Genomic DNA, 27,962 nt, shown 5'->3' with positions numbered 1-27,962 from the left:
GGTTCTCAAACCTGGCCTACGGCAATAGACTTGGGAGCATTGGGATAAGCGGCAGAGACCAGCGGCCGCGACCCGGACTGCAGCGGCTAGGTGAGTATTACTTTCTTTTTTCTCTCTACCTAGCTGGGACTGATTTTCGGGGTAGGGCTTCTATTGCAAGTCCTCAGCCCGAAAATCGGCGAGCGGTTAACGCTGCCGAAAACGCTGCATCAAGTGCTGCCGCGTTTTCAGCAGTGCTAAAACAGCTGCCCATTCATTTCAATGGGCGACACAGGGCTGAAAACGCCCAAAAATGGAACTTGCATTGCTGTCAAAGCGCAGCGTTGGAAGGCGCTGCGTTTTCAGCCCTGTGTGAGCAGCCCCATTGAAATGAATGGGAGTGTTGTACAGCGTTTAGCGCTGGGCTGAAAAGGCAGCGTTAAATGCTGTACAAAACGCCCTGTGTGAGGGAGGCCTTAGCTTGTATAAAGGGCTTATTCAGACAGGCGTATATCGGCCGGGTTTTCACGCCTGTATGATATATGCTGTCCCTCTCTGCAAGGGAGGAGGCAAGCCTGGCCAGGAGCTAGTGCACTAAGCTCCCACCCCCTATCCGCCCATGTTTACAATGGGAACTTAGCTCCGCCTCTGTCGCGCCCCTCCCATTGCAAGCAGTGGCGAGGGGTGGGGAGAGGGCGGAGATGGAGCGGGAGCTTAGTTCACTAGCTTCGGGCCAGGCCCGCCTCCTCCCCTTGCTGAATAAGCCCTAAAGTCCGTTGAAATACTGATTTACTGATTCTACCAGGTGCAAATTTTTTATCCAAGGACCCAACAGAAGGAAGTTGATTTCCTAAGCCTGGCAAGATCACCATTGTATGAAGGGACAGAAGGTGAGGATTCACTATGAAAAACTGTAACCTCCGTGACTCACAATTCATCCACCCAAAGCTCTGGCAGTTGCCATTCACTTATCTCTTATCTCTCTTATCAGAGGAGGAGACATAAGGGACAGGTTTATAATGTGTAAAACATTTTATTACTTTATTAAGTGCACTCAACATTGAACTTCTCTGCCAAAGGCTAAATGGAAAATCCATTTGATGATAGGTTTTTGGCGTGACCTGAGCACGGCTAAACCTCTACTGGAATGCATAACTTTGAGAAGGGAGATGACAGCTTCGTCTTCCCATTGTGTAAGCTTATTTCAATATCAGTGGAATAGCATTTGCCATATATTAAACATGCACAGGGAACGCCTTGCGTAGCCAAAATTGTAATCTTTTTGGAGGTGTTGTCCGGATGCAGGAGCGGATTAAAGACAAAGCACACGTTGCAATATAACTGTCTTGACTTGGCGGCTGAGTCAGCGGTATGGTCACTTTAACTTGGTTCACAGTTTAAGAACGTTGTAATAGTTGCAAATTCTTTGGTAAACATTTCTACGTAGATTCTGGATTCTTGGTAACATTGGCTTAATGGCCTTTATAGGGACTAATACAGTTTCTTACTACTTTGTACTCGCACAGTCTCTTGGTAAATTAGTAATAATTTTTTCCAATGCTTATGGTATACTCTCGACTTCACCTCCCATGCGGGATACCTCACCGTCACTGTATACTTATAGTCACAGATTATTGATAGTCTCTATGTATAGTCAGTCTCTTTACTTACCTCGCGGGCCTTGCACAACTCCGTGTACTCTCAACACATCTTCAACTGGTTCTCACTCAGAATCTGTACAATGCACATCCCTCTCTCTGGCTCAGCACATTAGCTATTGTACATTAATTTAAGTCCTTCAATCAGGGCACACTTCCTCTAGGCGGGGTGCTTCAGGGACCTTCTCGCGGTTCACACATTCAGGTTGTAGAAGGTATTCCAGGGCTCCACTTGTAGCACATGCTTACATGCAGCACCCAACTTCTGCTCTAACCTTGCACACCTCTTGCACACCCAGCACACGCAGTAAACCCTGAACATACTTGTGTGCCTCACCCTATGTCTTATACTATATTTAGACTCCATTTTTGTCTCTTGCAGCCATTTATAAACTTTGAAATAACCTTTTTTCCCGAGCAGAGAGCCAAAATGAAGACATCATGTTTACTGTGTAGGTTTAGCATTTTTGGTTGTGTAACAGGACACAGCTGTGGCCATGAGTTTTGCTTTCTGCCTTGTGACAGTGTATACGCCAGTTAGTTTCTGTCACAAGGATTAAGAAATAAATACGTAGGCATATGTGTTAGTATAGTATAAAGCTTGTATCCTCTCAAAGCGAAGACAAAAGCTCTTTATGACAAGTCTGGGGATGCCCTACCTGCCGATCTAATTTCCTGGAAAAGATTTCTCTGTCTTGGCGCCGTTGAAACAAGCTTCCCGACAGTTGTTATAAAAGTCAAATATTGCTGCTTCCTAGTGATGTAATGTAAGATAGATAATGATGTGATGTAAGTTGCCATCTTTGCCCATTGTATATACATAGTGCTGTGATGTAAGTTTATCCTTTGTATATGAATAATTTGCAAAAGAAGGACAACTATTCACTATGCTCCATTATCCCTTTATTTTGAATAAACTATTATTGCTAAATCTTCCATAATATAATGTCTTACTCTCATTACAGCCGTATCCAAACCTAAGTCTTAGGCCACTTTCACACAGCCGACAAAAATCGCACGATTTTCTCGCGATACGACAGTGTTACAAATCGCATGTATGTCGAGCTCATGCTTTCCAATGGGTTCCTCCACATTTGCAATGTTTTCTCTAAAACATTGCGATTTTTTTGTAGCCCCTATTCCCCCTGGAGCATTTGTTTGTGTTGCATTGCACTGCACGAAAGAGTAGCTTTCATGCGATGCGACTTTAACAATAGAATGCTCTAACCTAATTTTTCGGTATTTTCAGGAGGGAAGGGGGGTGAGTTTTGAAATATAAGCCCTACCCCAAAATAACAGGCGCGGTCCAGGTCCTCCCGCTGGTCTGCTTCACTCCGGCACATTTGCTTACAGTCCTCAGCCCATCGCCTCCTAGTTACGGGGTTCATAAACCCCGGTCCAGGAAGCGATGGCTCTGTTTGTTTTCCGAGCGCCGTGGCTCAGCTAATCAATGCAGCGCTTGATAAATCAATCCCATGGCTGTGATTGGTTCATCATGCGCTGCATTGATTGGCTGAGCCACGGCGCTCGAGAACCAATCAGAGCCAATGCTTCAAAGAGGTGGGATATATGAACTCCATAACCAGGAAGCGATGTACTGAGGACTGCAAGCAAGTGTTCTGGAGAGAAGGAGACCAGTGGGAGGACCCGGACTGTGCCTGTTAGGTAATGTACTGTGTTTTTTTTTTTAGGTAATGCAGCTAGGGGTTATTTTTTGGGTTAGGCTTATATTGCAAGCCCCCCAGAAAATACAGAAAAATTAAGGTAGGTCTTAGGTTTGGGGTAGGTCCTATTTTGGGGGAAAATAAGACCAACCCCAAAATCGCATAACTTTGCCCACGAGAAAATCTCTGTCGCTCGTGTGAAAGAGGCCTCACTCCATGCGGCAAAACAGGTGCATTTATAGGAGCAAGTGCAATATCGGTCTGAAAAACTCAAACTGATATTGCACTTGCAGATCCACGATTTTTAATGCAAGTGAAATGCATTTTGCAAAAAAAACCCCATTATTGCCTTCAGAAGCAATAAAATGAATTGCATCACACTTGCATTAGATTGCATTTACATGAGAGTTCAATGCTTTTCTTCTCTCATAAGGAATAATGGGTTATTCTTGAACAGAATTGCAAAAAATAGGGCATGCTGCAAGAGAAAAATCACACATGCATCTCGCAACATACAGAAATCGTAAATGAAAATCGCATACGCAAATGCAACCTTGGGGCTAATTCACACAGCATATTGTCGCTGCGTATTACGCACGCGTATATCCCGTGTGTAACACCTGGTGAATGGAGGCAATAAAAGTCAATGAACTTTCATTCTTCCATTCACATTGGCCTGTGGACACTGTGTATCACTACACAGGTGAAATAAATCACAGCATGCTCTATTTCTCCGTGTGTCATATGCAACCCTTGAATGGAATGTGTATGAAACGCTGTCAATATGCATGCATTAAAGGGCCTTATTTAGTACAAGAATAATGCTTTTATCCCTCACTCCTATACCTCTTTTAATGCACCCCAAAACTTTTTGGGGTGCCTTCACAGCGGCTGACTGGCATTGGTTGCTCCAACTGAGTCTACAGTCAACTAGTACCACCAGGTCTTTTCCCTAGCTGTACCCTATTTATTTAGTGTATATTGGTGATACCCGTTTCTCCTGCCCATGTGCATAACCTTACATTTATCGATGTTTTAACTTCATTTGCCATTTTTCTGCCCAAGACCCCAGTTTATCTAGGTCCATTTGCAGCCATACATTGTCCTCCGTTAATTATTTAGTATCATCTGCATATATCGATACTTTACTATGCAGTCCCTCTATCAGGTCATTGATAAATATATTGAACAGAATAGAGACTAATTACTGAACCCTGTAGCACTCCACTAGTGACAGTGGCCCAATTAGAGTGTTGTTGTTGTAAGCCGTTTAGTCGTTCTTGACCCTGAGAGACCCTAAAGGCGAGCTCCCTCTATGTTTTTTGGTTTTGCTTCTTTCAGTTGTGTGATATCCATGCCAGTATCAGCTTTGATAGTATCAGCCATCATGTCCTTTGCTGACCAGGTCTTATTTTGCCACTGATCTGGCCAAGCATTACAGATTTTTCTAGCGACTCTGCCAGCATTACATGGCCAAAATCTGTGAGCCTGAGTCTGGTAATCTTGTCTCTGTGAGCCTGAGCCCGGTCTTCTTGCCCTCCAGTGATATATCTGGTCTTCTACGATTCAGGACTTCTCTGTTTGTTACTCTCGCCGTCCAGGTTATACACAGCAGCTTTCACCAGCACCACAGCTCAAACGCATCAATCCTCCTTCTATCAGCTTTTTTGACACTCCAGCTTTCCCATCCATACATTGCTCTGGGAAAAACGGTGGTTTGCACTATCCTGCGTTTAGTTACTATGCCTATATCCCCACTTTTCCAGATTTTGTCCACGTTTTGCATTGCGCTTTGCACCAATGCTATTCTACATTTTATCTCTGGCATTCTATGACTTCATTGTCGATTATGATTTAAATTTGTCCATTTTTGCAGATGTCATAATTTTAGTCTTCTTAAGGCCGCCTGCACACGGGCGGAAATCCCGCGGCGGTATTTCCCGCGGGATTTCCGCCACTGAAAGGTTGCATAGGAGTGCATTACAATACGCACTCCTATGCAGACGGCCGCAGTTTGGCCGCGCGAAATCTCGCGCGGCAAACAAACCGCGGCATGTCCTATTTTTGTGCGGGGGACGCACTCACCCGGCCGCCGGCTCTGGTCTGCGCATGCGCCGGCTGCACGGCAGCCGGCACATGAAAGAGCCGGGGCCGCCAGGCGCGGGTGAGTACGCGCTCGTCCCTGCAGGCTCTCGGGTCGGGTCCCGCGGCGAGAATTCTCGCCCGCTCGTCTGCAGGCGGCCTTAAGTCCAGGTAGAAACCCATTTTTTTCACTTTCAGTTTTAATCTTACATATCAGCTACTTCAGACCAGCTTCTGTTTCTGCAAACAGAGTTGTCTCATCTGCATAACGGAGCTTGTTGATGTTTCTTCCACCTATTTTCACCCTGGTTTCAATATATCTAGGTCCATTTTACACATGATGACTTCCGCATATAGGTTAAACAAGAAGGATGAGAGGATGCAGGCCTGTCGGATGCCTTTGTCAATCCCAAACCAATCTGTGTCCTCATACTGTGTTCTCATAGTGGCTTCTTGTTTGGTATAAAGTGATTTTATCAGTTGATTAGATGTGCCGATATGCTCAGCTCTTGTAGGGCTTGCCATAGCTTGTCATGGTCAACGCAGTCAAAGGCCTTGATGTAGTCGATGAAGCACATGTAGATATTCTTTTGATATTCTCGAGCTTCTTCCATGATCCATTGCAGGTTTGCAGTATGGTCGCGGGTACCGCGTCCTCGCCGGAATCCTGCCTGCGTATCATGGAGCGTCGCTTCAACTACTGATCTCAGTCTTTCCTGTATAATTTTGAGAAGGATCTTGCTTGCATGCGGAATGAGGACTATTGTTCGGTAGTTGGAGCAATTCTGGGAGTCGCACTTCTTTGGCAAAGGAAAAGTCTATTGTAGGCCTGCCACACACAAACCTCACATAAACAGAGGTGGGAGGTGTAATTATACACTTATTCCATGCAGGCTTACTAGCATAATTCTTATTTATTCAATCCATTCTTTGCATTTTCTGCCGCAACGTTTCGACTGCTTGCCACAGTCTTTATCAAGCAATACAGGAAAACGCATACAGCTGATGTATAAATAGTGAAAAGTACCCTCTTAATAAACCAATCACCAACACCCACATAAAACAGACAAATAAATCGGCAACTTCATTGGGACAGAGGGATGAAGACAGATCTTTTCCAGTCCTGTGGCCATTGTGTGGATGGCCATACTGCCTGACACAACGCTGGGATTGTTTTCACTAGTACTGGCAGCAGTAGCTCTGCCGCTATGTTATCTATGCCTGGTGCTTTATTTGAGGCTAGTTGTTTCATTGCCATAACCACTTCTGACTCCATAATGGAGGCTCCAAGTCCACAGGCTCTACGTCATACAATGGTCCAGGTATGTGGTTGCAGTCATATAGTTCATCTGAGTATTTCCTCCACCAACCCTTGATATTCTGTTGGTCATTCAGTTCCTTCCAATTTTTTGCCTTTGATTGTGCTGTTGTGTGCCATGAAGGTTTTCGGGCCATCTTGAGCTCTGAGAATAGGCCTCGCATACGGCCTTTTATGGCTTCTACTTCGAGTTGTTTGCAACACTCATTCCAGTCCATTTCCTTGTCTTTCCTTGCCGCTCGCTGAAAATCGGCATTTAGTTGCCAAATTTCGTCTTAGTTGCCGGCTGCCTTTGCTGCTCTCTTTTTATCAGCTATTCTGAGGGTTTGTTCGGACAACTAATAGCGTAGTTTTTCCTGCTTCTTATATGTGAGATGCTTCCTTGCTTTTTCCATAACTGTGGACTGTATATCACGCCATAGTTTCTCTGAATGCTTTTCTGTTGTGTCAAGCAGTGTGAATTGGTTTGCTACCTCCAGTGTATGATTGGGGGATTTTAGAAGTGTCGAATTTTCTCAATGCAGCGCCTTTTTAAACGTTATGCAATTTAATCTTGATCTTAGCTGCAAGGAGTTCATGATCAGTGCTGCAGTCGGCACCAGAAAAGGTTTTTATTGCAATGGCTGAACTTCGCCAACGATGATTACACAGGATGTAATCAATCTGATTTCGATGGAGGCCATTGGGAGATGTCCACATGGACAGTCAGTGTTTGGGTTGCATAAATCATGTGTTTGCTATCCTCAGCCGATTTTCTTGGCAGAACTGTACCAGGTGATTACCGGCTTCATTTCTATCTACAAGCCCAAATCTTCCTGTGATGGTTGCTTCTGGCTGGCTGCCAACTTTAGAATTGAAGTTGCCCATAATGTAAAGGATGTCCTTCTTTGGTACTTCGTTTAGAGTTTTCTGGACGTTGGCATAAAAATCTTCAATGGTTTCCTCATCAGCATCAGTTGTTGGGGCATAGACCTATAAGATTGAGATGTTCACTGGCTTAACACGTATGCACGTATTATCTGCTTGTTTGTAATAAAATGGGAGTGAGAAAAAAAAATGGTTCAAGGCGCAACAACACCCTGTTTGTAATAAAGGCTGCTCCATTCCTCTTGATTTCCTCATGTCTGGCATAGTGCAACGTGAAGTCATCGGACTTAAAATATCCATTACCTGTCCAGTGCAATTCCCAAGAATATCAATGTTAAATCTTGTAAATTCACATTTCACAATGTCCAATTTCCCCAGACGCATGCCACGCACATTCCATGTTGCGATTATGTGAGCTTTGGTACAGCGCAGTCCTTTTTTTTCATTATGAGGTGCATCAGCAGCTGGGCTTCCCAAGGGGTTTCCCCCACTTGCGTCATGAGGAAAACCCTGACTACTTGTACAAAGACCTTGCTCTTCCCTAATAGCACTTAGAGAATCCTTTGGCCTGGGGGCCTACCATCGAATACCATATCTGAATCACTTGAGATCTCTTTATAGAGTTTCCAAGGCAAAGTTTTTACAGGGCAAGTCGCCTGGTCTTTCCCTTACCCTCCCCATTTATCCTTGGGACCAGCGTATAGGCATAACTCCTCCATGGCTGGGTATCAGATTTTGAACCATTAATGACCACCCTCTGCTTTCTATTTCTGAGCCAGTTCTTTACCCAGCTGCACACGTTTTCACTTAGACTGAGCTGTCTCATTTTACATATTAACCTATTATGCGGCGTGCGTGATAAAAGCTTAGAAAAATCCAGATATACAAGATCAATAGACTCTCCCAGGTCCAGCCTAGAACTTATTTTGTTGTAGAAGCTTATCAAGTTGGTCTGACATGATCGACCCCTCATGAACCCGTGCTGATGAGGAGTTATACCATTGTTTTCCTTAAGGTATTCCAGGAAGGCATTTCCTAGAAACCCCTTGAATATTTTTCCAATTATTGAAGTGAGACTTACCGGCCTGTAGTTACCAGGCTCTCTTCTTGACCCCTTTTTGTATAGTGTAACCACATTGGCAATGCGCCAATCCAGTGATACAACCCCGGTCTTAAGAAATAGCGGTCTATCACGTCACTTAGTTGCCTTGGAACCCTTGTGTGTATTCCACCTGAGCTGTTGTGCCGATTTGTCGATTTTAATCTTTTTTAGCTGTCTCCTGCGTTAGGCAGGTGATATATAGTGGGGGTTCATTTTATCTCCTTGCATCTCGTGTGACATTTCTTTTTCTCTCCTGAATATACTTGAGAAAAAACTATTTAATAGATTCGCCTTCCCCCATCATCTTCTATGCTTTCTCCTGCACTATTTGTTATAAAGGGCCAGTGCTTTCAGTGCAAATCTTTTTACCGTTTATATAATTGAAAAATAGCTTAAGGTTATTTTTGCTCTCTTTGGCAATCAGTCTCTTTGCCTCCTCCTTGGCAGTTTTTATCTTTTCCTTACATGCTTTCAGTGCTTCTTCACTGCATTCTTGTTTTAGTAATTTAAATGCTTTCTTTTTTTCACTTACTATCTTCCTTACAGTCGTGTTGAGCCACATTGGTTTCCTCTTATTCGTAGTTCTTTAATTTTTGTAGGGTATGAACTGCTCACATGAGGTATTTAGGATATTTTTAAACTTCTCCCATTTGTCACCTGTACTGTTATTTTTGAGGACACTGTCCGATTTAATGTTGCCGAGAGGAATTCTGAGCTGATCAAATTTTGCTTTGCTAAAGTTTAGTTATTTTGTCGCTCCCTGATAAGGCTTCCCTATTCAATGACAAATGGAAATTAACTATATTGTGGTCAGTATTTCCCAAGTGTCCCTCAACCTGCACCCCCATGATTTGTCCGGTCTATTAGTTAATAATAAGTCCAGAATGGCCCTCCCTCTAGTTGGCTCCCACACAAGTTGGGTAAGGTAGTTATCTCTAATTATTCTCAAGAATTTATCACCCTTGTGAGTTTTGCAGGTTTCACCTTTCCATATTATATCTGGATAATTAAAGTCCCACATAATAACTACTTTATTTCGGTTTGACACCTCTTCTATTTGTGTTAGTAATAAGTTTTCAGTTTCTTCCGTTATTTATGTTGCCTATAAAACCCCTATCAGAATTTTATTTGTCTTTCCTCCCTGCATTTCTACCCATAAAGATTACGTATGTTCATCTCCTACACCTGTATCTTCTCGTAGTCTCAGCATTAAGTAGGATTGCGGAATAAGTTGGCGCTATACAAATAAAGATTATTATTATTATTATTTACCATAAAGACATACTCCTCCCCCTTTCCGGTTTCCATGGTCTCTTCTGAAGAGATTGTAGCCCTGTAAATTCACCGCCCAGTCGCATTCTTCATCAAGCCATGTTTTCGTTATGCCTACTATATTGTAGTTTTCTTCAGACATTCTCGCTTCAAGCTCACACACTTTACTGATCAGACTTCTTGCAATCATTGTCATACGGTTTATATGGTTGTTGTAATTTGTTTTTATTATGCTACTTATGGTCCTATTAGCTCTGTCAGTTCTATCTGTACTAACATGAATACTTCTGTGAGGATTCCGCCTCCAACACAATGGCAGAAATCCACAGCAAAGCACTTTACTATGGATCCACACACGGATTTAGCCTTTGGGAATGGGAAAAACCGGGGTGCAGAATTTCCAATGTGGATCTGCACCAAGAAGTGACATGTGACTTCTTTTTTCATGCTGCAGATTTCAAATACATGTTGTGAGGACAGTGAGGCGAATTCCCAATCAAATGAATGGAGTGCAGATTGGACACGGAATTAGTATCAAAATCTGCTGTGCAAACAGATCTTCAGAATCTATTCAGACGGCAGAATCCAACACAAATGTTTCCATGTGGATTTGCGGCCAAAATGTGTGGCAGAAATCCTTAGCTGAGTTGCAGATTTCTGCCGCAGCTTTGCAAATGCATGTCCGAGGATCCACACGTGCATTTAACCTTTTTCAATGGACAAATTCATGTGCAGAATTCCCGATGCACATTTAACACATGAACAGTGACAAGAAGTGCGATGTCACTTCTTTTATTTTCCGCAATGCATATTTGAATTCTTTGGTGGAAAATACTATGTCACAATGGGAGTCGGCTGTTAGTACATTACCATTACTACCTTACTAACTACTGAATTAAGCACCATGTACAGAGATCAAAGATTGCCAATGCCACTTACTGCTCCAGTTCGCATGATCACTGATTGCCAGGCAGCTGCTGAGTTTTAAACAATGCCAGTCAGGAGACTGTTTCTGAAATCAGCAATAAAAAAAATCATGTTAATATTAAATTACTAAAAACTAGAGATGAGCGAGCGTACTCGGATAAGCACTACTCGCTCGAGTAATTGGCTTTATCCGAGTATCGCTGTGCTCGGGGCTAAAGATTCGGGTGCCGGCACGGAGCGGGGAGCTGCAGGGGAGAGCGGGGAGGAACGGAGGGGAGATCTTTCTCTCCTTCTCTCCCGCCCGCTCCCCCCTGCTCCCCGCTGCGACTCCCCTGTCAGCCGCAGCGGCACCCGAATCTTTAGACCCGAGCACAGCGATACTCGGATAAAGCCAATTACTCGAGCGAGTAGTGCTTATCCGAGTTCGCTCGCTAATCTCTACTAAAAACCCTTCCTTTTATTCCTGTCTCAGAGATGCATAGAATTATCATCCAAGTACATATCACAAATAATAAAGCACATCAATAGAAAAAAAAATCATATAAAATAAATTGACATAAAAGAAATAAATAAAAACAAAGAACACGACAAAGAAGCCACAGTTGCAGCCCTGTCCCCAAACTCCCCAAACTACACAACTCCTATATGAAAATAACAGCAATGAAAAAGGTCACAATTAAAAATGTATTTTAGTGTACGACTGAAACACAATTATAGAAAATGAAAAAGAGGTACTGTTAGGGTGTGCTGATGAGATCTGTTGTACTACATGGGTTATCAGCAGCCTAGCCCCACAGGTACGGGTTGATTAAGCTGGCTGGGTGGGAATTTCTCCAGCCAACCAATCCCCCAGGTCTGTTGTATATACCAGCTCCTCTGCTAGAGGCTTTGCTCTGTTTGTTCAGTTTGTTCTGTGTGAACAGTGTCATGTTCCTACATGTCTGTGCATGTGCCAGACGTGTGGTGTTAATAGTACTGTCCAGGGTGCATGGTGTTCTGTGTTGTATGCAAATGCCTGGCGTGTTGGTGTGAACTGCGTTCAGCCCTGCTGTGTTACGTTTGTCATCTAGGATTAGCTATGTACCTAGGTTCCAGTGTAGGGCCGTCCCTGTCGGAACGATGGCCTCGCATGCAGGCAGGTACCATGTGAAAGTTGTCTCGTTAGAGTAAGGACCCACGAGACAGCGAGGACCCTTGAAGTGGGCTCGCGGGCTTAAGTATCTTGACCAAAATTTGAACTAATACTTCATACATCCTATAGTTATTCCATCTGACTAAGTGTGCACATATGCAGGTGAGTTTTTGAGCATTTGTTAGTCTTGATTTATGTCTGTTTCTTAGTTATGTCCACTGTTTTCAAGTTCTGCTGGAGATTCGTCAGTTCGTGAGTGTGAATGACATAACACTTATATTGATTATCTATCTTTATGTTCAATTTACATGGGACAAGCTTTCGGGCAAACTATGTCCGGCAAGCCCGTCCCAGTGATGCTCGCTCCTGCGCTGTTACACCGGAGTGAGTATTGCTGGCATTGCTAAGTGTGACGCTGGTATGGAGGCGGGGCAGGCCGGTTCCCCCCACCCGCCGCCTCCATTCACAGTAAGCAAGACAGTCGTTCAAAAATGAACGACTGCTGTTAACACTGAACGGCGCATCATTCAGTTTTCTGCATGCAGAAACAGTATGACTGAACAAATATCGTTCAGTTGTTCAGTCATTGCATGCATTTATTCGTTCAAATTTCCGAGAAAAACTACAGGAATTTGAACAATTCTTAACAGTAATCATCCTGCGTAAATGGACCACCAGGAAAGGTCATCAATATCAGATCGGTGTGTGGCCCACTCCCAGCGCTCTTGCCAATCAGCTGTTTGAAGTGGCAGCGTCCTGGACCTATGATGTCATGCTCTTTGGTCACATGGCCTCTCTACAGCTTAGTCCTATTCAAGTGGGTGAGATTGAGCTGCTATACCAGATACAACTAATTTGAAATGCACAGTGCTGTGCCTGGCATGCAATGAAGTGTCTGCAGTGCTCGCGTAAAGACTGTGGCCCCTTCAAACATTTGATTGGTACGGGTGCTGGATGTCAGAGCCTCAGTTATCTGATACTGATGACTTCTCCTAAGTATAAGTCATCAATTTAATGGAATATTCACATTTTTTTCGTGCAATCCCCTATCTACAGTATAGGGCATAACTGGGACCAGCACCGATCCAGAGATATCTCCACCCAGTACGTTTCTTAATTTTGAAAGCGGTGGCTATGAATGCGCACCACCACTCCATTTACTTCAATGGGAACTGTTGGCTCTAGCAGTCCCATTCACATCAATAAAACACCACAGTCAAAATTTAGGACTGAGCTGGAAAATAGGGGATAACTTGCTGAGAAGGCGATGCCCCTTTTAACACCAGAAAACCCCTTTAAAGTCCCTAATCAGAAATGGATTTACTTCCCAGTTATCCGACAACATAAAGGCACACTGCTCAGAATTCATGTCTTGCTTCTTAAGCTGAGATAAGGGTATGATATACAAGTATATCTCCTGATACCCTCATACACATGCAGGCTGGGCTTGGCAATGCTGGTATGTGTTCTGAATATGGAGTAAACTGCCAGGCAGCTAATGTGTAGGCTTATCTCCATGTGAACAAAAGGATGGGACATATTGAAATCCAAAGGCCTTTTCTTCCCAAACATCTGCCCTCAGGGTAGAATTGGCAGGCCTCCTCCATACACATTAGATTGTGTATACATCTGATTTGTATGGTCAGCTTTAGTGTCCGGAGCATATAAAGAAATAGAAAAGATGAGAGTGAAACCTGAGCCACTCACGAGTCTAGCCGCCAACCACAAAATGTAATCAGATAATTGAGTGTGAACTTCTCCCTGACCTTCATGCAGGCCAGAAATAAGCAGAGGACTCTGCAGCAATCATTACCGTCACTTTCTTGTCCACCCTCAGGAAGTTACAGTGGCTATTTTTACCTGATCACAAGTGACTCAAGGTCTTTGTAGGCCGTCACCTCACATGCTGCACATGGAGGACAACTGTGATTATCTGTCAGGTTCCCACACAGAGATATTTTGTTAACCCGTGAAGCTGTAGGTAATTGTCGATTTTTACAGAATTAGGCTAGGGCCACGCTACAACTTTGGCTGTGGCAAGGGTCATGCGACCAAAGATCATTGCAAAGATCATTGCAGTCATTGAAGTCAATGGGGCCACAGTGACTGCTACGCACAGATCACAAAGAAATCTGCTAAAGCTGCAATAGTTTTGTAAAAAACACTATTCTTTTGCTGTAATTACAAAGACTGGCAAAAAATACCACAACCACAATAGGTCAAGTACATAAATGCTAAGCGTGTCTCTAGTTTGATACTTAAAGAGTGAAGAGGCTGCAGCCCTACCAAACTGCTACGATTCCTTCACAGTAGTACTGCAACGCAGACCCGTTCCCATAGGCTGGGTCCACACGGGGCGGAAATGCTGCGGAATTTCTGTGTGGACCCTCTGCATGGAAATTCCGCATACATTTTTAACACTGAAACTAAGTAGCAAAGTGGACGAGATTTGCAAAAATCTCAGTTACACGCTGAGGACAGTCCGCGTGGAAACTGATATGTGGCGCAGAAGCCAAATCCGCAACATGTCAATTTTGGCACCGCAAACTCTCTTCTCTCTATGGGGAGAGATTTCTGTAGCAGAATACAGGCTGAAGGGCTGCTGCAAACCCCGCAGAATGGGCACGGGTTTTAAAGCAGCCTTTCTGCTGCGGAAATCTTGCGTAATTCCGTGCAGTCCCGCTGCAGACATTCCGAGAGATTTCAGTCCCGTGTGACACCAGCTTTAGGGCTCATTCACATGAACACATGCAGATTTGGTCCATGAATACGTAACGTAATCAGAGACCAAAACCGTGTATTTCCTGCTAAGGCAGGGGACCCTAATGCTATCTCTTTGCTTTCATTGCTGCCGCCCCATTGAAAGCAATGGGATAGAGGTAACCCCTGCAGCAATTATTTTCGGGGGAAGGGGATTTAAAATATAAGCCCTACCCCGAAAATCATCCCTAGCTGAAGAAAAAAGTTAAAGGGGTTGTCTCATGAAAGCATGTGGGGGTATACACTTCTGTATGGCCATATTAATGCACTTTGTAATGTACATTGTGCATTAATTATGAGCCATACAGAAGTTATTCACTTACCTGCTCCGTTGCTGGCGTCCTCGTCTCCATGGATCCGTCTAAAATCGCCTCTTCTGGCGATTTTAGACGCGCTTGCGCTGTGCGGTCTTCTGTCTTCTGAATGGGGCCGCTCGTGCCGGAGAGCGGCTCCTCGTAGCTCCGCCCCGTCACGTGTGCCGATTCCAGCCAATCAGGAGGCTGGAATCGGCAACGGACTGCACAGTGAAGATCCCGGCAGCCATCTTACTAAGGTAAGTAAGAAGAAGGAAGAAGTCGCCGCAGCGCGGGGATTCGGGTAAGTACTACACATTTTTTTTTTTTTATCACATGCATCAGGTTTGTCTCGCGCTGAACGGGGGGCCTATTGAATAAAAAAAAAAACAGTTTCGGCGTGAGACAACCCCTTTAACTCACCTAGAAGCGCTGTCCGGTCTCTTCTACCCGTCCCCATCAGTCAATGAATGGCTGAGCGCTGCCTCTAAATGGTCACAGCGCTCAGCCAATCAAAGGCAGCGCTTTACGGAGGCGTGGATTTTTCCATCCCCGGCCACCAGAATACAGAAGAAGACTGCTGGGGATGGGGAGAAGAGATGGACAGTGCTTCTAGGTGAGTTACATTTTTTTTTTCTACAGCCAGGGATGATTTTCGGGGTAAGGCTTATATTTCAAGCTCCCCCCCCCCCCCCCCCCCACACACACACACACCGAAAAATAATTGCTGCGAGGGTTGCCCTCATCCCATTGCGTTCAATAGGGTGGCAGCAGTGCTGGCCTCATTGAAAGCAATGGGATAGCATTGGGGTCCTCTGCCACAGAAGGCAGGGAATTCTTTCATCCCCGCTGCAGTCACCTCATCACTGTACACTGTGACAGTGCTGTCACAGTGTTCAGTGATGAGGGAAATCCCTGCAGGGATTAACGGAACCCTCCAGGAGTCTCCTTAGTACAGCGGGGACTAAGGGATTAACAGCAGGACATTAAAAAGGTGCTTCTGACCAGAAGCACCTTTTAAATGTCCTGCTGTAAGCACCGGGGAAGCTACTGTCAGCCTAGGAGTTTCCATTAACTCCTGCTCCCATCGGAGTCAATGGAAACTCCTACAAAACGTGCACCTATGTCCTATCTCTTTTAGGTGCGCGTTGTTGTGCGCTTCAAATTCCGCGTCTATGAACGCTTCTATAGGAACCCATTGGATCCTGAGGCCTCACTGTATTAAATGCGTATTTACGCATTTCTATTGAAATCAATGAGCTACTGCGGTCCATACTATGGAACAAAATAGGGCAGGCTGAGTTTTTTTCATGCCAGAAATGCCGGTCTGCATACCACAATGGAATTCTATAGCTGAGGGATTATTCAGATGACCGTATTTGTCATCAGTATTTTGTGAGCAAAAAACAAGGAGTGCAGAGAAAAGTAGAATGGATAGATTTGCATGTCTTGCGTATATTGGACCCACTCCTCGTTTTGGCTTACAAAATACTGATGTAAAATACGCCCTTAGGGTTCCTTCACACGGCCATATGCGTGTATATGTTCGCCACGTATAATCCCATGGATTCATTTTGATACGCTCGACAGAAGTTGCGTATTTAAAGCCATTCACATGTATGCATAATACGTTTGTGAGTAAGGATTATATATTTGCATAAAATAAAATGAAGGGAGGAGAGAGCGAGAAGCAGGCTGATATGCCCGTGCCAGCCGAATGATTGGTTTTGACCATTCCTGTGGATGAGAATGGCAATTAAATGCCTGAATAGGGTGAGCTGCCTTCTTTTCCTAGTCTTGTACGCAGGGTATGGGAACTTGCTGCATAACAGAGCAAAAGATAGGACAAGACCGTATAAAATATACAGCCGAAATAAGGATCGATTGGGTCTTATTTTTTTTTCTCACGCGAATATTTTGCGTGGGAAAAACACATTCGTCTGAACGATGCCATTAAAATCCAATGCTTGGTCGCGTTTTATGTGCCACTTTTTTATGCGCCAAAACGTCCAGGCAAGTACAGTCGTCTGAATAAGCCCTAACGCTATGCAAGACGTACAGCTGGAAGAATTTGAATTGAGACTCACCTGTCATTGCTGTATGGTATAAACAAATGTGCACATAAAACCACGTATAACGGGAGTGACACCGATAAAGGCGAACACAGCCATGATGCACTTGTAACCATTTCATATGAAATGACTGCCACATATAAATTCATAGATGTAATAAAGATAACACATGGACAGAAAAACGTCTCTGGGTCCACAATGCCCTCAGTAGGGAAAGGCTCGGTTGGATGACTCTTGCTATCTTTCGTCTGCTGTTTGGATTGTGATTATCAGAGATTACGATTATCAGAAGGTGGGGTGACATTACATCTATTTGTTATCACTAACAAATGGGCTCATCCAACTCTCTGAAACACGTAATGACCTTACAGATGACTGAGCAGGGGCAAGAAGGGGTTAAGCAGTTTATAAGTAACTTTCCACATAACGAAGTTGATAGTAGAGCTGAGTGGCGCAGATACTACAGGTTGCTGTAATCGGAGCGCTCACATGACGTCCACCATGAGGTCCTGTCTTCTGCTGTGTGTCCTTCTCCTCTGGCTTCCTGGATCTCCAGCAGTAAAGATACAGGTCAGCTTTACTATGAACATCATTCTATACACAGGGAGGGAGACAAGTGTTCTAGATAACCAAATATATAGTATAAGCCAATCTATTGCTAATAAGGCCAGAGAAACTGTGCCAACAGGAGAAATTATAAATGACAGGAACAGGGAGAGCACAAATTACTGAGCAAAAGTCAAACAATATATTACAGCGAGCGTAATAAATACAGGACAACATCATACAGAGTTATTCCTATAGAGACGATGACTAATAACTAGAGTTCATACCTCAGAGCTCTACCTATTGACGGGATGCGTATTAACTAGTGCAGGTCGTAATACAGAGTTATACATATGGAAGGGAGACATAATGACTAGAGGAGGATGTCATACACAGTTATTTCCATAAACCAGATGCGTAATGACTAGAGAAGGATGTAATACAGAGTTATGCCTATGAAAGGGAGGCGTAATAACTAGAGCTGAAGGTCATACAGAGTTATTCCTATACTGTATATGGGATGCTTAAAAACTAGAGGAGAACATTAAAGAGTTATTCCTATAGACCAGATATGTAATAACTAAAACAAAGTCAGTAATTCGTATAGACAGCATGCGTAATAACTAGAGGTGGTTATCATTCAGAGGTATTCTTATAGGCGGGATGGTTAATAACTAGGGCAGGACGTAATACAGAGTTATGCCTATGGCGTAATAGCTTGAGGTCGAGATCATACAGCGTTGTTTCTATATATGGGATGCGTAATAATTAGAGGAGGACATCGTACACAGTTATTCCTATAGACTAGATAATAATAATCTTTATTTATATAGGACCAACATATTCAGCATTGCTTACAAAACAGGGAAGAGCAGATACAAAAAACAAAGATACAAAACCACTGTTTCATGTAGTAATTTATTGATGGAAACAGTAGGGGTGAGGGGGTTCAATAAGCTTACATACTACAGATAATGGGGGGATACAGAAGGTAAAGGGGCTGGAAATGTGTACGGTATGGCTATGTGGAGAGTGTGGGATGCCATACCCATTGACACTGGTCAGACTTAAGCCCTATTGGTATAACTGCATTGGACGGTTGATGGCGGCTAGCAGGGTTGCAGTCACTAGGACAGGGAGCACGTTATCAGGCGGAGTACAGCGGGGTTTCGTTTAGGGGAGATGGTATGCCTCTCTGAAGAGGTCCGTTTTTACAGCACGCCTGAAGTTTTGTGTTAGGGATTGCCCGGATAGTTTTGGGTAGCGCGTTCCAGAAGACTGGTGCTGCTCTGGAGAAGTCTTGGAAGCGGGAGAGAGAGGTTCGAATTAAAATAGAGGAGGACATCATATAAAGTTATTCCTACACATCAGATAAGTAGAGGAGCATGTCATAACATCTTACAAGTTATTCCTGTAGAAGGGATGTGTAATCACTAGATGAGTACGTTATACTGGGTTATTCCTATAGACCAGATACGTAATAACCAGACAAAGCATCATAGTTATTCCCATAGAAGTGATGTGCAATAACTAGAGGAGGGTATCATATAGACATTCCTATAGACTGTATGCGTAATAACTAGAAGAAGATATGAGTTATTTCTATTAATACGAGATGGGTAATAGCTAGAGGACACTACACCAAGTTAACCATATAGTAGGTATACGTATTAAATTGGGTAGAACATCAAAGAGTTAGACCTGTTTCACACAGGTGATGCGTTTTTTACGCTGGCCGTATCGTGCCCAAAAAACACATTAACGAGAGAAAGACGCGGCTAAAACTAGAGCCAGCTGACATGTTTTAGCAGCGCTAGCCGCTGCTAAACTCCCTCCTCCTCCCTTTGCTGGCAGCTTCCATAGAAGCCTATTGGAGCCGCTAGCTGGTCGCGCCCAAAAGATAATGCAAAACCTATCTTTTCTGGCCTCCTATAAAAAAACGGCCGGCGCATTCATCTGCTGATGTCCTATCTTCGCCGGCCAAACGTTTTTACGCAGCTAATAATCGCCCATCTGAATGAATGCACTGGAGTCCAATGCTTCCGATGGTCTCGATTTGTTTATTGCGGCTAAACTAGCCGTGTAAAAATGCTCATGTGAAAGAGGCCATATTCCTATAGAAGGGATGGGTGATAACTAGAAGAGGACATCATAGAAATCTATTCCTGTAGAGGGAGTGAGTAATAACTAGAAGAGAATATCATACAGAGTTATTCATATAGCCAGGATAAATGATAACTAGAAGAGGACGTCACAGAGTAATTCCTGTGGAGGAGATCCAGAACAACTAGAGGAGAACATCATACAGAGTTATTCCTTTAACCCTTTTAATCCACTGTCTGACGTCTGAAGACTTTCTGACTGAAGGCTGTACAGCTCCCATGTCAGAAGATGTCCGGCAGGGTATTCTTACTGTATATTACTGGTTGCTCTGTTGTCAGGGGGCCTCTCCAGCATGTCACATACCGCAGTACTGGCTCTAGCCAGCAGATGGCGCCATTGTATAATGACAGAAAGAGAAAGCCCCCTAGGAAACCCTGAATCCAAAATTGGATTGCAAAGGGTTAAAGGCACAGTTAATAACTGTGTATTCGGTAAAGGAGACACTATGAAGCCAAGCTGGTGTTATATACTGAAGAATGGGGATCCTATACAGAGTATAGCACACAACATACAGAATCATCCCTGATGCTAAACATAGAGCATGGTCCTTTACAGAGTTTGGATAATAAGGTATGATGGTTTTCAGGTCGGCAAGTTCACCTATTTGTTGGATCAAGTCCTGAAGTTGATGGATCTTCTGTTTGAAAATGGAAAGGACCTGGAACTTGCAGCCAGTGAAGCCTGTCATAACCCAAAACTCCCAGATGAATTTCATCCAGTGTGTACGGAGAATGACGCTCCGGACATCTTTATCAAGCTCGGTATGTATAATATACAACCACCAAAGATTTAGTATACCAGTATATAGTTTTATATAAAGAGTTACAGGTCCTCCACCGCACACTGAGCCCCCTTTATACTTGCAGCATACTGTAGCTGATCAGACAGGAAGATTGTATCTTATTCCAGTCAGATAATATTAGGCTGCGTATCACATACACAAATGGATGTTTCCCAGATGGACCGTGTATGATGGGAAATGCATCTCTGCATTACCCCATACGGATAAAGCAAGCGCTTCAAAGGTATTGCACCACAAACAAGAGACAAATCGTAAAGCCTGAATAAAAAGCATTCTAGATGACGGAGATGAAATCGAAGAAAAACACCCAGCACTTCCGAGGATGGACCACAGAGTTCTTCTTTCATATATTATATGAACTTCTTTTATTAAATATGGAATGCGTTTCGGCTCGTGGAGCCTTTGTCAAGCATAATGTTTGACAAAGGCTCCACGAGCCGAAGCGCTTCCTCGGAAGCGCTGGGTATTTTTCTTCGATTTCATCTCAGCTATTCACCATTGGGCCCCCTGTTTTATTGGGGCATCCAAGCACCCTGGCAAGCTCTCCTGATTTGAAGGATTGGGGAAAGAGGATCGTGGAGGAATATCGATCTATTATTACAAGTCTGCCGGGACATGGAGGTACTAGTGGGGTGCCCTCATATGGAATCCTACTAAGTCCCGGGTAAGTCCCGCTATATTTGCTTATTTCCTTTACTTTTCATTCATTAGATACTGTGTGGAGCGCTAATCTGACCCTTGTTTTATCTATTCTAGATGACGGGGCAGATTTCTTTTGGTCCGGTCCGTTACTACCGTGTTTCCCCGAAAGTAAGACAGTGTCTTACTTTCTTTTTATCCCCAAAAGCCCCACTATGTCTTACTTTCGGGGTATGTCTTACTTTACTGTATTTTAAGCAGGAGGCGGCAGTGACAAGTGCAGGGGACGGCGCGGTGACGTATGGAGAGGGGGGCACACGAGCGGAAATCCCGCCGCGGGATTTCCCGCGGGATTTCTGCCGCTGAAAGTTTGCATAGGAGTGCATTACAATACGCACTCCTATGCAGACGGCCGCGGTTTGGCCGCGCGAAATCTCGCGCGGCAAACAAACCGCGGCATGTCCTAATTTTCTGCGGGGCACACACTCACCCGGCCGCCGGCTCCGGTCTGCGCATGCGCCGGCTGCGCGGCAGCCGGCACATGAAAGAGCCGGGGCCGCCAGGCGCGGGTGAATACGCGCTCGTCCCTGCAGGCGCTCGGGTCGGATCGCGCGGCGAGAATTCTCGCTGCCGGATCCGACCCGCTTGTCTGAGGCGGCCAAAGGTGGCAGACGCGGTGACGTATGGAGGGGGGCGGCGCGGAAGTGGGCAGTAGGCGGCGCTCATTAAGATCAGAGGGAGGTGGCAGACGCGGCGACGTATGGAGAGGGGGACGGTGCGGACGTGGGCAGGAGGCGGCGCGCAGCTAGATGAGAGGGAGGCGGCAATACCCACGTGTTTCCCCGAAAGTAAGACATATGTCTTACTTTCGGGGTACGGCTTACATTGGCCGACCCCCCTGAAACCCCCGATACGTCTTACAATCGGGGGTGTCTTACTATCGGGGAAACACGGTAGTAAGGGCTCATTCACACGGGTGTATATCCTTCACATGTAATATACAGGAATACAGAGACAATTTACCTCATAATATCACAGTTATTACGGCTACACGGTAATATACAGAAGATATTCCCTCATAATAAGGACTCATTCACACCACCGTGATTTCGGCGCACACAGTGAATGGAGTCAATGAAAGGCCATCCACATTTGCGTCTAAACACCCACCTGGAATCGCGCCGTGTGAGCCCTAGTCTATTCTATGGGGAGCGTATGCAAAGCTGTCCATATGCAATACATTGTGTATGGGCGACAATGCAAACGCAACCGCGATATAAACAGAGCGGGGAATAAAAAAAAAGGCCAGTCACACTGCAGATGAACGCATGCGTGAGATACGAGGTTATCACAGTGCGCTCGCTGCCATACGCAGTATCTGCTGGCTCACACAGACCGGTAAGACGCAAACGGCCGCATGAATGATCCCTAATAATAATGCATGTATCACTGGATAATATCTAATAACCCGTATCATCCATCAAATACATGCAGCAATAAAGAGATAATTTACCTCATAATATTACAGGTATCACTGGATAATATCTGATAACCCATATCATCCATCACATACATGCAGTAATAAAGAGATAATTTACCTCATAAAAAACAGGTATCGTTGGATAATATCTGATAACCCCATAATCCATTACAAATATGCAGCAATAAATAGATAATTTTGCCTCATGATATAGCAATATTTTAACTCAAAATACCACAGATATCGCCGGATAATATCTGATAACCCCATCATCCATCTCATATATGTAGGGGAAAAAAAAGACATAATTTACCTCATAATATAAACAATTTACCTCACAATATGACAGGTATCGCTGTATAATATCTAATAACCCCATCATCCATCTCATATACGTCATAATAGAGACAATTTTCCTTATATCACAAGTATTACTGACTAATATCCGATAGCCGTCGTCACCCATCCCATATATGAAGTAATAAAAAAGATATTTTACCTCATCATATAGACATAATTTTCCTCATAATAGCACAGGTATCACTAGATAATATCTGATAACATCTTACATATATCGTATTATTACCTTATAGTATCACTGGATAGTATCTGACAGCCGCTCATACATATCAGACAGAGAAAGAGAAAAATCACCTCATACTAATAGTATCACAGGTCTCATGTTATAATATCTAATAACGCCCCCCCCCCCCCCCCCCCTCCATCATGACAGTAAGTTATTCATACACTACATAATATTATCGCATTTCCCATTGCATAATATCAGATAACAGTCTCACCTGTAATATACAGTAATGACGTACCTCACATTTCCCGCCTCCGCTGCTGACATGCGCAGTTGGCTCCGGCTGCACTGTTGTATGGTAGATGTAGAGGTCTCAGGGACCTCGCCCCCATGGAGCTCCCAGGTCATGTGATCTCCTTTGTCAGCTGTGATTGGCTGAGAGAGCTACAAGCTCTAGTGTTAGAGCATTGCTCAGCCGGCAGCTCCAGCAGTAGCGGCCGCTCCGCAGTGTGTGTGGTGTGTAGAGTAACGGCCTCTGCTGAGGGGAGGGGCACGTGTCATTCACGATGTGTATGGCGCTCTGCTGCCGAGGCTTTATACAGAATATACCGCAGAGGGAAGTCGGTAAAAGCTGACTGCCTCCAGCAGGGCGAACTGCCGGCGTGTGGGGGTCCTGACTGCTTCTACTGAGAGCCCCTCATAACTTCTCAGCAGCCCCTATAATTACAGCCCAAAGCAGCCCCTCATAACTACACCCTGCAGCAGCCCCTCATAACTACACCCTGCAGCAGCCCCTCATAACTACACCCTGCAGCAGCCCCTCATAACTACACCGCACAGCAGCCCCTCATAACTACACCCCACAGCAGCCCCTCATAACTACACCGCACAGCAGCCCCTCATAACTACACCGCACAGCAGCCCCTCATAACTGCACCCCACAGCAGCCCCTCATAACTACACCGCACAGCAGCCCCTCATAACTACACCGCACAGCAGCCCCTCATAACTACACCCCACAGCAGCCCCTCATAACTACACCCCGCAGCAGCCCCTCATAACTACACCCAACAGCAGACCCTCATAACTAACCCCACAGCAGCCCCTCATAACTACACCCCGCAGCAGCCCCTCATAACTACACCCTACCGCAGCCCCTATAACTACACCCCACAGCAGCCCCTATAACTACACCCCACAGCAGCCACTCATAACTACACCGCACAGCAGCCCCTCATAACTACACCCCACAGCAGCCCCTATAACTACACCCCACAGCAGCCCCTCATAACTACACCCTGCAGCAGCCCCTATAACTACACCGCACAGCAGCCCCTCATAACTACACCCCACAGCAGCCCCTCATAACTACACCCCACAGCAGCCCCTCATAACTACACCCCACAGCAGCCTCTCATAACTACACCCCACAGCAGCCCCTCATAACTAAACCCCACAGCAGCCCCTCATAACTACACCCTGCAGCAGCCCCTCATAACTACACCCCACAGCAGCCCCTCATAACTACACCGCACAGCAGACCCTCATAACTACACCGCACAGCAGCCCCTCATAACTACACCGCACAGCAGACCCTCATAACTACACCCCACAGCAGACCCTCATAACTACACCCCGCAGCAGCCCCTCATAACTACACCGCACAGCAGCCCCTCATAACTACACCCCACAGCAGCCCCTCATAACTACACCCCGCAGCAGCCCCTCATAACTAACCCCACAGCAGCCCCTCATAACTAACCCCACAGCAGCCCCTATAACTACACCCCACAGCAGCCCCTATAACTACACCCCACAGCAGCCACTCATAACTACACCGCACAGCAGCCCCTCATAACTACACCCCACAGCAGCCCCTATAACTACACTACACAGCAGCCCCTCATAACTACACCCTGCAGCAGCCCCTATAACTACACCGCACAGCAGCCCCTCATAACTACACCCCACAGCAGCCCCTATAACTACACCCCGCAGCAGCCCCTCATAACTACACCACGCAGCAGCCCCTCATAACTACACCCCACAGCAGCCCCTCATAACTACACCGCACAGCAGCCCCTCATAACTACACCCCACAGCAGCCCCTCATAACTACAGCCCAAAGCAGCCCCTCATAACTACACCCCGCAGCAGCCCCTCATAACTACACCCCGCAGCAGCCCCTCATAACTACACCCCACAGCAGCCCCTCATAACTACACCCCACAGCAGCCCCTCATAACTACACCCCACCGCAGCCCCTCATAACTACACCCCGCAGCAGCCCCTCATAACTACACCCCACAGCAGCCCCTCATAACTACACCCCGCAGCAGCCCCTCATAACTACACCCCACAGCAGCCCCTCATAACTACAGCCCAAATCAGCCCCTCATAACTACACCCCACAGCAGCCCCTCATAACTACACCCCACAGCAGCCCCTCATAACTACACCCCGCAGCCGCCCCTCACAACTACACCGCACAGCAGTCCCTCATAACTACACCCCACCGCAGCCCCTCATAACTACACCCCGCAGTAGCCCCTCATAACTACACCGCACAGCAGCCCCTCATAACTACACCCCACAGCAGCCCCTCATAACTACACCCCACAGCAGCCCCTATAACTACACCCCACAGCAGCCCCTCATAACTACACCCTACAGCAGCCCCTCATAACTAGACGCCACAGCAGCCCCTCATAACTACACCCTGCAGCAGCCCCTCATAACTACACCCCACAGCAGCCCCTCATAACTACACCCTGCAGCAGCCCCTCATAACTACACCCCACAGCAGCCCCTCATAACTACACCCCACAGCAGCCCCTCATAACTGCACCCCGCAGCAGCCCCTATAAATACAGCCCAAAGCAGCCCCTCATAACTACACCCCACAGCAGCCCCTCATAACTACACCCCGCAGCAGCCCCTCATAACTACACCCCACAGCAGCCCCTCATAACTACACCCCACAGCAGCCCCTCACAACTACACCGCACAGCAGTCCCTCATAACTACACCCCACCGCAGCCCCTCATAACTACACCCCGCAGCAGCCCCTCATAACTACACCGCACAGCAGCCCCTTATAACTACACCCCACAGCAGCCCCTCATAACTACACCCCACAGCAGCCCCTATAACTACACCCCACAGCAGACCCTCATAACTACACCCCGCAGCAGCCCCTCATAACTAGACGCCACAGCAGCCCCTCATAACTACACCTCACAGCAGCCCCTCATAACTACACCCTGCAGCAGCCCCTCATAACTACACCCCACAGCAGCCCCTCATAACTACACCCCACAGCAGCCCCTCATAACTACACCCTGCAGCAGCCCCTCATAACTACACCCCACAGCAGCCCCTCATAACTACACCCCAAAGCAGCCCCTCATAACTACACCCCACAGCAGCCCCTCATAACTACACCCTGCAGCAGCCCCTCATAACTACACCCCACAGCAGCCCCTCATAACTACACCCCACAGCAGCCTCTCATAACTGCACCCCACAGCAGCCCCTATAACTACACCGCACAGCAGCCCCTCATAACTACACCCTGCAGCAGCCCCTCATAACTACACCCCACAGCAGCCCCTCATAACTACACCCCAAAGCAGCCCCTATAACTGCACCCCACAGCAGACCCTCATAACTACACCCCACAGCAGCCCCTCATAACTACACCCTGCAGCAGACCCTCATAACTACACCCCACAGTAGCCCCTCATAACTACCTCTCACAACATCCCTAACTGCAGCAGCCCCTCATAACTACCTCTCACAACATCCCTAACCGCAGCAGTTTCCCATAACTACACCCTGAAGCAGCCCCTCATAACTACACCCCGCAGCAGTTCCTCAGAACTACACCCCGCAGCAGTTCCCCACAATGATAGGTGGCATATCTCAGCTCTGCCAGCTTCCGTACCATCATGGACGTTCAGTGCCCACTGTGGTTTTCAAAAAGCTTTTTCTATAAATTGGCGGTTGAGGGCGTAGCAGACAGGCCTTCATCCCGATCTAACTCACAACTTGTATTTTCCTTCAGTACAAGCTGCTATGGACGAATGTGAAGTCTGCGCCAACGCGGCCTGCCCTGGATGCTTGTGATCGCCATTACCACCTCATCTTTAAAGATCTCTGTGCATTCTTTCTCCGACCTTATTTGGACTGTGATGTGGAAGCCAACTCACCTGGAATTGTCCATCTCCTGCCATCTGCTGTCATCCTGGGAATTGACCGGACACATGGTGAAAGCAACACGCAGACCAATGATGAACATTTATGTAGACCATGCACTGTTCAGCTTCAAATAGCTGAACCTTCCATCAGCTACATGTGGATTGTATAGGGGAAGTAGGGGGTGAAGTTAGAGTGATTCACAACCATATCCACAGCCCCTTCCTCAGCCACATTCACAACCTTTTCCACAACCATATCCACAACTATTTCCACAGTCATACCTTCAGTCACTTCCACAACCAGTTATCCTTAGCCATAATTCTTCAGCTTTAACAGTCCAAAACTATATCTACAGTTGTATCCTCAGCCACAACCTTATCCACAGCTGTATCTAGCCATATACTCAGCTACTTCTACAACTACATCAATAAACTCATCCACAACCATATTCACATCTGCATTCACAATTATGTCCAGAGG

The 27,962-nt window shown here is 45.8% G+C and overlaps 1 protein-coding gene across 1 annotated transcript; it reads left to right on the top strand.

Moving 5' to 3' along the window:
- Positions 1-746: 746 nt before the first annotated feature.
- Positions 747-27,962, top strand: LOC136571983 (guanylate cyclase activator 2B-like). Its single transcript, XM_066572606.1, has 3 exons — positions 747-869; positions 20,422-20,596; positions 27,349-27,962. Exons 1-3 carry the CDS (start codon positions 855-857, stop codon positions 27,408-27,410), a joined length of 252 nt encoding a protein of 83 aa, XP_066428703.1. The 5' UTR covers positions 747-854; the 3' UTR covers positions 27,411-27,962.

This window comes from Eleutherodactylus coqui, chromosome 6 (genome assembly GCF_035609145.1).
Source record: "Eleutherodactylus coqui strain aEleCoq1 chromosome 6, aEleCoq1.hap1, whole genome shotgun sequence".
In the NCBI taxonomy this organism is placed as follows: Eukaryota; Metazoa; Chordata; class Amphibia; order Anura; family Eleutherodactylidae; genus Eleutherodactylus; species Eleutherodactylus coqui.
The sequence above is the reverse complement of the archived record's forward strand: the minus strand, read 5'-3'. Positions and strand labels throughout refer to the sequence as shown.

Coding starts and splice junctions, on each gene's coding strand:
- LOC136571983 (XM_066572606.1), top strand. Junction 20,597..27,348: donor GGACATCTTTATCAAGCTCG/GTATGTATAATA, acceptor ATTTTCCTTCAG/TACAAGCTGCTATGGACGAA.